The sequence below is a fragment of the Chenopodium quinoa genome, unplaced genomic scaffold (assembly GCF_001683475.1).
Source record: "Chenopodium quinoa cultivar QQ74 unplaced genomic scaffold, ASM168347v1, whole genome shotgun sequence".
Classification (NCBI taxonomy): domain Eukaryota; kingdom Viridiplantae; phylum Streptophyta; class Magnoliopsida; order Caryophyllales; family Amaranthaceae; genus Chenopodium; species Chenopodium quinoa.
Window position 1 is genome coordinate 1273771 of NW_018744835.1, and position 10065 is coordinate 1283835.

At 31.9% G+C, this 10065-nt stretch overlaps 1 protein-coding gene across 1 annotated transcript; it reads left to right on the forward strand.

Annotated features, from left to right (window-relative positions):
- The first annotated feature begins 1081 nt into the window (after positions 1 to 1081).
- LOC110704375 (protein FAR1-RELATED SEQUENCE 5-like) lies at positions 1082 to 4341 on the forward strand. The gene is made up of 5 exons (XM_021882156.1): positions 1082 to 1333; positions 1702 to 1756; positions 1924 to 2885; positions 3044 to 3517; positions 3577 to 4341. Exons 1-5 carry the CDS (start codon positions 1082 to 1084, stop codon positions 4339 to 4341), a joined length of 2508 nt encoding a protein of 835 aa, XP_021737848.1.
- Positions 4342 to 10065: the final 5724 nt, after the last annotated feature.

Below are 10065 nucleotides of genomic sequence, written 5' to 3' on the forward strand. Positions count from 1 at the left end.
GGCAATAACAATCCATAATTAGGCAACACTAACCTATATAATTAGTAGTACATTTTCTGTTTATGAATTGATGTGCTACATGATATCGTCGCTCTTTGCTATTATATAAAAATGTGTTTGAAGCTATCCAGTAATTCTAGTTTGATCATTGTTTGTTTATTGCCTTAAAATTTTATTTGGAGATGATAGCTATTTATCCAAATAAAGTGAAACACAAGAACATGTGACTTGTCACTACATCTGACGTGTCTTATAAATGCAGCTTATTTATGAATGTCGAATGTGATAAATTTATTATCTCAATCAAGTGTTTCACCAAAAGATATAGTTTTTTTGTATTATTCACTATGATATATATTAATTTATTTTTTTTAATTATGTAATAACAAAAAATTGATTGATATTTTACATTTTCGAATAAGACATATAATATATTGTCGAACACAACATTTATTTTATAGTCACATCCAATACTCCATTAGTCTAATAAACAAAATATTAGAGGTATTTAAAAAAAAATTAAAGTGACGTTTTAAAGTAATTTCGTTAATATCAATTACTTCGATATGAATCAATTTTATTATTACTTTTTCGGTAATATTCAATAATACTTATTTACAGATAATTATAAAGTTGGAATTCTATTTTCGGTAAATTTGCATGGAAAAATTTAGAACACTAAATTAAAGGGAATACATTTTATATAGCAAACCCATTTGCATGTACCCGGTGTACAGTATTTTCCCTGTACATCGGGTTTTCGCACGTGCTTTTTTTTAAAAAAAAAATCGCAGAATTTCAAATACCTAAAAATAAAAAAAACGCAGAACAATGGAGGAGAGAGAAAGTGAGAAAACGCAGCTATCAATCATCCATTGAGGAGAGAGAAAGTGAGAAATCGCAAAAATTGCAGAAAACGAACATCAATCGAGGAGAAAAAAGGTTAGAAAACGCAAAAATTGCAGAAATCGATCATCAATCGAGGAGAAAAAAGGTGAGAAAACGCACAAATAGAAGAATTCGATCATCATTAAGGACAAAGAAAGTGAGAAAACTTACAAATTGCAGAATTCGATCATCAATGGAGAATTCGACTTTCGATACAACAAATTGCAGCAATCTCATTCACGAATTGCTACAAAAACAGAGGCAAATTGAGACTGAATTTGAAATCGATTTAAATCGATCGATTATAGAAGAAGAAGAAACTAATTGTTTTGGAGATGAATTCGTACCAATATTCAACAATCCAGACAATGCAGATGAAGCAATCGATAATGCAGATGAAGCAATTGAGAATGCAGAAGACGCAATTCATAATGCAGAAAATCAAGTGGTTCCTGATAAATCAATTGATTCAAATTCAGAACAAACAACCAAATCAGATGCAACTGAAGGTAATTTCTATGAATTTTTGAGATTGTATGCAAAAAGTAACCCTTTGAATACATAATTGTTACCCTTTTCATGCATAAACGTGACCATACTTATGCCTAAATGTTACCCTCAGATTGAATGCAGAACTTTTTAGATTGCATGCAAAAAGTAACCCTTTGAATGCCTAAATGTTACCCTTTTCATGCTTAAAAGTGACCCTATTTATGCTCAAATGTTACACTCAGATTGTATGCTGAAAATTCAGATTGTATGCAAAAAGTAACCCTTTGAATGCCTAAATGTTACCTTTTTCATGCATAAAAGTTACCCTATTTATGCTCAAATGTTACACTCAGATTGTATGCTGAAAATTCAGATTGTATGCAAAAAGTAACCCTTTCAATGCCTAAATGTTACCTTTTTCATGCATAAAAGTTACCCTATTTTCAAACGAATGTTACCCTTTTTTTTATGCTGTCTGTGGTTATTATCTGATTTGTTTGTATTAAATAACATATACAAATCCAATTGATGCTTATGGTTTAGATCTTAGAGGATCATTTGTTGGTGTGGTAAGAGAAACTTTTGAAGAAATTTTGGAATTGTATGAAAAACATGCTGCTATACTGGGGTTTTCAATAAGAAAACATACAACTAGATTCAAACAACACACAAAAATAGTAACTGAGAAAAACTATGTGTGTTCTGCTGAGGGAAAGAGACATTCAGGTCAGAAGAAAACAAAGTTAGTTGAAATGGTTGATGAAGAGGATGTAAATGTAAAAATAAGAAAGCCAAGACAAGTATCCATTACAAGATCAAATTGCAAGGCATGCATAAGAGCAAAAGTGAATAAAGAAGGACAGTTTGAGGTGGTGGCTCATGTCATTCAGCATAACCACGAGCTAAAAAAGCCACAGTGGCATTATTTGCATCGTTCTGAAAGAAAAATGACAGAGGAAAAAGTTGTAACAATCAAAACAATGAAATCTTCAGGTCTAACTACAATGGACACTTACAATTACATGGCTACAGAGGCTGGAGGAGAACAGAATATAGGCCATAGTGTTGTAGATCACCTGAATTTCTGCTCAAGGTTAAGAATGGAACAAATTGAGGCTGGAGATGCTCAAACTTTAGTGAACATTTTAAGTCAGGAACAATCAGAGGATCCAAACTTCTTTTTTAGAGTGAAGTTTGACAAAGAAGGAAGAATTTGCAATATCTTTTGGAGAGATTCAATGATGCTAGAAGACTATAGGATATATGGAGATGTTCTTGTCTTTGATACAACATATAGAACCAACATATATAATCTTATATGTGCTCCATTTGTTGGCATAAATAACCACTGGCATAATTGTATGTTTGCTTGTGCTTTTATTGGGGATGAAACGACAGATTCATTTGTGTGGTTACTACAAACCTTCTTCAAAGCTATGGAGGATAGAAAACCAACTTCAATATTCACTGACCAGGACCAAGCAATGGCAAATGTTATACTGGAGGTAAAAGATTTATATTGACATCTTACAAATTTGAGCTATGACAATAAAGTTTTCCTTTTTCACATAAAGTTACCCTTTTAGCTGCATAAAGTTACCCTTTTTAGTGCATAAAGTAACCCTTTTAACAGCATAAAGTGACCCCTTTATTTTCAATGCAGGTGATTCCTAATACAAGACATAGACTTTGTATATGGCATTTGGAGCAAAATGCCATAACCAGATTTGGAGCTCTTAAAAAAGACAAAGAATTCAAATTTGCATTCAACCAGTGCTTAAAGATGTGTGTGACAGAACAAGAATTCGAAGCAAAGTGGCAAGCAATGTTGCAAAAATATGAGTTGACAGAACACTCTTGGTACAAAAGAGTGTATGAGTTGAAAGACAAATGGTGTCCTACCCTTTGTAGAGATTTCTTTTCAGCAGGGATCTTATCGTCACAAAGGAGTGAAAGCACTAATCATGCCATAGGATTCAGAGCAAGTAAAGCAACTACTTTGATAGAATTTTATACCATATTTAAGAAGACAACTAATCGTTGGAGAAGCACAGAGAAATATGATGAGTTTACCTGTAGCAAGTCAATAGCATTCACTTCATTGCCTCTATCTGGAATGCTAAAGCATGCTGCACAGGTAAAAAGTTAACTGACAAGTACATAAATTACACCTAATATATGGCAATTTAAATGAAGCTACATGATTTTGATGTACATGTTTTCACTTTATCACTCTTTAGAAATTTTGAAGAGGAGTTTGGATACTCTATGGCAACAACTGTTCAGATGTTAGGCAGTAATGAAGAATGCCTACTTTATCAAGTAACACTAGAAGACAAGCCATGGTCTGCACATCAAGTAAACTATATACAAGAGAGCCAAACTGTATGGTGTACTTGCAAAAACTTTGAAGCATCTGGATGGTTATGTTATCATTGCATCAGAATTCTACATTTGCATTCAGTAACAAGAATACCAGACAAGTATGTTTCAAAAAGATGGACTAAGTTTGCAAAAACAGAGGCATGGGATAGGTTGAAGAATCAGGATCCTAAACAGCAATATATTCCATGGAGGCAAACAATGATGAGGAAATACTACAATCTAATCTTAAAAAGTCAAGAAAATGAAGAGACAAGAGCATTTATGGAAGAAAGCTTCAGAAACAGTCTTAAAATGGTGGAAGACTTACTTACTAGTGCTGCTCAGAAAGAAAGTGCAGAAGCTGCTTCTAACATTCCTGATGTGGCAGACAACACTCAAAGCAATACTGACGCTTCTTCAGCATCGAGTACAAGCACATGTGTACCAATAATTCTTGATCCTAAAAGGGCTGTAACAAAAGGAAGAAGCAAGAGAGCAAAAGGAGGACTTGAAAAAAGCAAGAGAAAAAGAAAACCAGCACTGCCACCTCCAAATTCAGAATTTGGATCAAAGACACCTAACTTACGACTCTTTTAAGATCTTTTTTAGAACATTTTTTTTTCGAAATTAATATACCTTGTATTGTTAAACTATTTTTCTTTTGTTTTTTTACTCTATGACTAGTTTAATGAAAATGTGATTGACACTTTTATTAGCACATGTTTAATTATTGGAACACATCAACTTATGTTACCCTTTTAACGTATAAAAGTAACCCTTTTCATGCATAAAAGTAACCCTTTTCATGCATAAAAGTGACCCTTTTCATGCATAAAAGTTATCCTTTCTATCCACTAAATCAACCTTTTCTTTGGCAATAGTTACCCTTTCTGTTAATAAAAGTTAACCCTTTTATCAATAAAAGTTACCCTTTCCATGCATAAAAGTTACACTATCTACCCACAAAAGTATACCTTATCATGTATAAACTTATTATTTCTACCCACAAAAGTAACCCTTTTTATCCTTTCTATCCACTAAATCAACCTTTTCTTTTCTAATAGTTACCCTTTCTGTTAATAAAAGTTATCCTTTTTATCACTAAAAGTTATCCTTTTCATGCATAAAACCCCTGACCCTTTTATTTTACAGAAAAAAGTGTCCCTTTTCATGAATAGAAGTGACCCTTTTTCTACATAAAAGTGACCCTTTTCATTGCTAAAATTACCATTTCTAACAATAAAATCTACCTTTTTCTTGCTTAAAAGTTACCCTTTCTATAAATAAAAGTTACCCTTTTCTGCATAAAAGTTACCCCATAAAAAACATAAAAATAAACCTTTTAATTACTTTATGTATTCACATACATCAGTATTCCAAAAACAACTAAAGACTTTAAACTAAGTTTAATTACATCATTAAACTTAATGTATGCACATACATTAAGTTTTTTCATTGTTAAAAAAACCCCCTGAACTAATCAGCTAACAACTATCAATTATTTCACTATTTAGAAGGAGTAAACTTTTTTGCCTGCTTTTTTGCCCTTTTTCCTTTGTTCTTTTCCTCTTCTCCCTCTGCCTTTTCTTCTGCTTCTGCTGCCATTTTTCTTTCTTCTGTTTCTCTCTTCTTCTTTGCAGCAATTGCAGCCTTTAATCTTTCTTCAATTCCATTGACATAAGCAGGATCTTTCTTCTTCTCATTGAACTTGTGTAATTCTAACAACACATCGTTCCTAGATTCATTCAAATCACACAGTACTAGTGTGGTACAGATCTCTCCTTGTAAAAATTTCCTTCCATTAATCTCAAATCAGCAAAAAAAATAAAAATTATCAATATGTAATTAATAAAAGCAATAGAAAGAAACTACAGAAACTATATAGATAATTACTGTTTTGAGATCATTGAATTTGAACGATTCACCAACAAAATGGAGCATGTATTACATGACAAAGACCCCACAGTCCAAATTGTCAACCTTTTCTTTTCTCCATTCCAACTCAACAACTTCAAAACCATAAGAAGGTAGCTGAGAACTCTTTGGATGATTTCTTTTGCCAAGAAAAGCACCCATTTGAACACACTGACATAAAATATAAAAGTTTAGAATACATTAAAATCAAAAAAGTTAAAATGGAAACAATGAATCAACAGTAACATAACAAAAAAAACAAACATAAACATACCATCTTTGAACACAATTCTTTTGTATAAACAAGAGCAGAATCAGTCCAGATAATGTTGTCAAGATAATATACCAACTCTTTTGTATGATCAATAACATACAAAATGTAGTGATTCTCAATAAGAACAGGAAAATAGATCTGAAACAGCAAAGTTAAAGAGATTTAAACAGAGCATATCATAAAGAGAACTCTTTTAAATTTATTACATTAAGTTTAGAATAAAAATACCAGATCATCATCCATTATATTACATTCTGGATTCTCATAGCTAACCCAACCTTCCCATATGTCGTGCAAATCCTTAACAGCACTAGATATGTTACCTTTGCCAATATTGTCACAAACATGCAAGAATGAAAACTATTAAAGTATAAGATCTCAATAATATATATATAAAGTAAATGTGTTAAGATATAAAAAAAGGAATGAAATAACTTACACTCTGCCTAACACCGAAGAAGAATTTCCGAGGACCAGTAGCCTGAAAACATGCTTTCTCATTCAAATACAGACAGAAGCAATCAATAACGCACCATTGAATCCTGAGTGGAGCAACAAGGGACACCATGTCTTCTCTTAGAATTAAAAAGTTCATTCCAAAAGTAACAAGGCTCTCACTGAAACAATGAAAAATAAGATCAACATTTAAAAAAAAAAATATAAGAAAAAAAACAGATAAAAAAATAATTATAATAAAAAAGGACACTTAACTACTTATCCATTGAAACATCCTTCAGCAAACAATAATCGAGAATTTCCAAATGTAACTGAGGCAAATTCTTGAAAATCCGAGCATTGCTCTTTACAAAAAGAGTTACAAAAGGCACCTGCACACCTACATGTCCACAGTCCAGAGAGCATAGAGATTTATTTGCTCTGAGTCGAGGAGGTTCATTTTGATCAATATGCCCGACAGGAATATTTTGAGTAGGACCAGGAATGATAGCAGAAGGTCCAGAACCATTAAGGCCTTCATTAACTATTTTTCCATGACCATTGTCATCATCCTTAGGAATATTTTCATTGAAATCTTGTGCAGGTTCTTTTTCAGGAACAAAATCTTTGTTACCTTCTGTAGGTTCATAAAAACCGCGAAACATATCATGTACAGACTTCATTTTATTACACTCATCAATTATACCATCTAAAATCTTCAAATAATGAGGATCAGAGAGTAGCAGTTCAGTTTGAGAAACTGAAACAAAATCATCAGAAGATAATGAAACACTTCTGCGAGAAGTAATCAGATCATTCAAGGTTTGAAAACCAGTTGACTGAACAAATAATAAAACATCCATATTTCTTTTAAACAAAAGAAACGTTTCATGAACAACCTACAAACATATGAACAATGAAAAAAAAATGTTACAAATAAAAATAATAAAATAAGTAGGAAATCTAATTCCATTAAACTAAACATATAAGAAAACAGAACACTTACATCAGTTGAAATTTTTTTAATTTCTTCATCGGTCATAATACCTTCTGGAAGCTCAAATGCAACAATGCGACCACTGGTACCACTTGTAGAAGGACCCTTATCATAACCCAAAGTAGGAGCTGGCTTAAAAACAGTTCCCCTAAAATTAAGCTGTGACACAGGATATGTAATAGTATCCAATGGTCCCTGCCCATAACCACCAGCTTTGATCTCTAACTTAATTCGCTTCTTAATCTTTACATCCGTCCAATGTTGAATTAAAGGAAGAGTACTACTTTCCTTTTCACCTTGAAAATTTAGACGATGAAAATACATAATTTGCAAAGCCAGCAAACAACCACTAACATTTTGAGCATTTTCATCATCCTTATACTTCTGAACAGCCTTCTTTAACTTTTTTAAAACATATGAACACCAATCAAAAGTTTTAATTTCATCAACTCTTTCAACAGCTTTAAGCAACTTCAATGAAACAGTCCTATTAGTAGTAGGAGCTAAAAAGCTAGACATAGCTTGAAGAACAAAACACCTCTTAAATTCTTCCCCTCCATCAACCAAATCAACCATCCTAGACTCCAATTTTGACAAATGAAGAGGTTGCTTACCAGAAAGACCATAATCAGATCTCCATGCCTGAATGATACGTTTATCTACACTTTCATCTTCAGAATTTTTATTAAGTTCAGGAACACAAATATCACTCAAAGGCAAGCAAAACACATCGCATATATCATTTCTAGTAACAACAAATTCTTTACCAGTAGCGATGGTAAACATGCAGCTACTAGCATTAAAGTTTTCAACAAGCCAAGGTAGCATTTGACGATTAAGAGTTTTCAATTTAAGATGTAATAAACCTCCAAAACCAATTTCTTCAACAGCCTGTTTTTGCTCAGGACTAAAGTTCTGCAACAATATTTCCAATGAATAGGGTCTACATCTTGCAATGATTCTTCTTTTCTCCCTAAATAGAAAAAAAAAATGTAACTAAAACAATATAAAATAAAAACAAAATATAATTAAAAATGTAATAAAAAAATATGTATACTTACATAACAGATTCAGAATCAGATTCAGAAAGCATTTCATAATCAGAATCTTCCATTGTATTAGCTTTCTTAGGTACAATTTTGGCCTTCTTAGGAACTATTTTGGCCTTCTCAGACTCTGGTTTGTCACTCTCAGGAATTTTCCCAGCCTTTTTAGATACTGCTTTGCTCTTCTCAGGAGCTATCTGGGTCTTTTTTGGTACTGGTTTAGGCTTAGCAGGCTCTTTAGGCTTTCCTTTTCCTTTTGTAGGATTTTTATAACGATAACCACCTATTGAACCACCTGTATTTAATTATTAAAGTAATATAAATACAAATTCAGAAATTACTCATGGAAAAATATAGAATAATGTGCACAAATGACCCTTTTAAATGCATAAAGTGACCCTTTTAACAGAACAAAGTAACCCTTTTAACAGCACAAAGTGACCCTTTTAACATCACAAAGTGACCCTTTTAACAGTATAAAGTGACCCTTTTAACAGCATAAAGTGACCCTTTTAACAACTTAAAGTGACCCTTTTGTATGCATAAAGTGACCCTTTTAACAACTTAAAGTGACCCTTTTGTATGCATAAAGTGACCCTTTTGTACGCAAAAAGTGACCCTTTTATATGCAAAAAGTGACCCTTTTTTTTTTGCAAAAAGTGACCCTTTTAACTGAAAAAGTTAATCATTTAACAACATATAGTGACTATTTTAACAGCATAAAGTCACCCTTTTAACATCATAAAGTGAACATTGTCAAAACATATAAATGACACACATGTCTATTACTCAAACACAATGAGCAATGCATATATGCATGTTAATCAAACACAGATGCACAAACACAATGCGAATATGCCTATTATACACATAATCTAACTAAAACATAAAACCTAAACAAATAATCAGTTTAATTAGCATTCTCTGACTAAAACCTAACATACAAAATTTGAAGAATAATAAGCAAAATTTTGAATCAATTATATACAATGAACAATAAAATAAAGCAAAATTAAACATAATAACTTCATAATTCAAATTCAATTATCATAATATGCATAAAAATCAACTGAAAACTATAAAAAAAATAACATGCACTAGTAATTCGACATATATAAGCGAAATTTCAATTGAAAAATTTGAAAAAATGATGAAAAATTTAAGTAAACACACCTTCTTCAGCATCTACAGCCTTCTTTGTAATCTTCTTCTTCACCATTGCAGAATCAACACTACGAAAATCGAAAACAAAATCAAAATCAAAAAACCTAAAAATCGAAGAATCAAAACAATTTAAACTAACAAAAATCTCAAAAAAATAAGTAAACGAACCTGAATTAAGCAAATAACAACTTCACCAGTGAAAAAGAAGAAAGAAAAAGCTCGAAAATCAACAATGGAGGACAGAGAAAACGCTCGAAATCGCCAGTTACTTGCTTTTTAGAGAGAGAAAAACGAAGAGAGAGAAAGCTATAGTGAATGAATGAAGAGAGAAAAGTTCTATTTCTTTCTTTATTTTGGCAATCATTAGGAAGCACGTGCCAAACCCACTAAATTGGCAGTTAATGCTTGTCCAAAAATTCCGCCATTCATTAAATTAATGAACACCGGTTTTTTTAAAAAATTTGTGTTTATATAGAGATAATATATAAAAT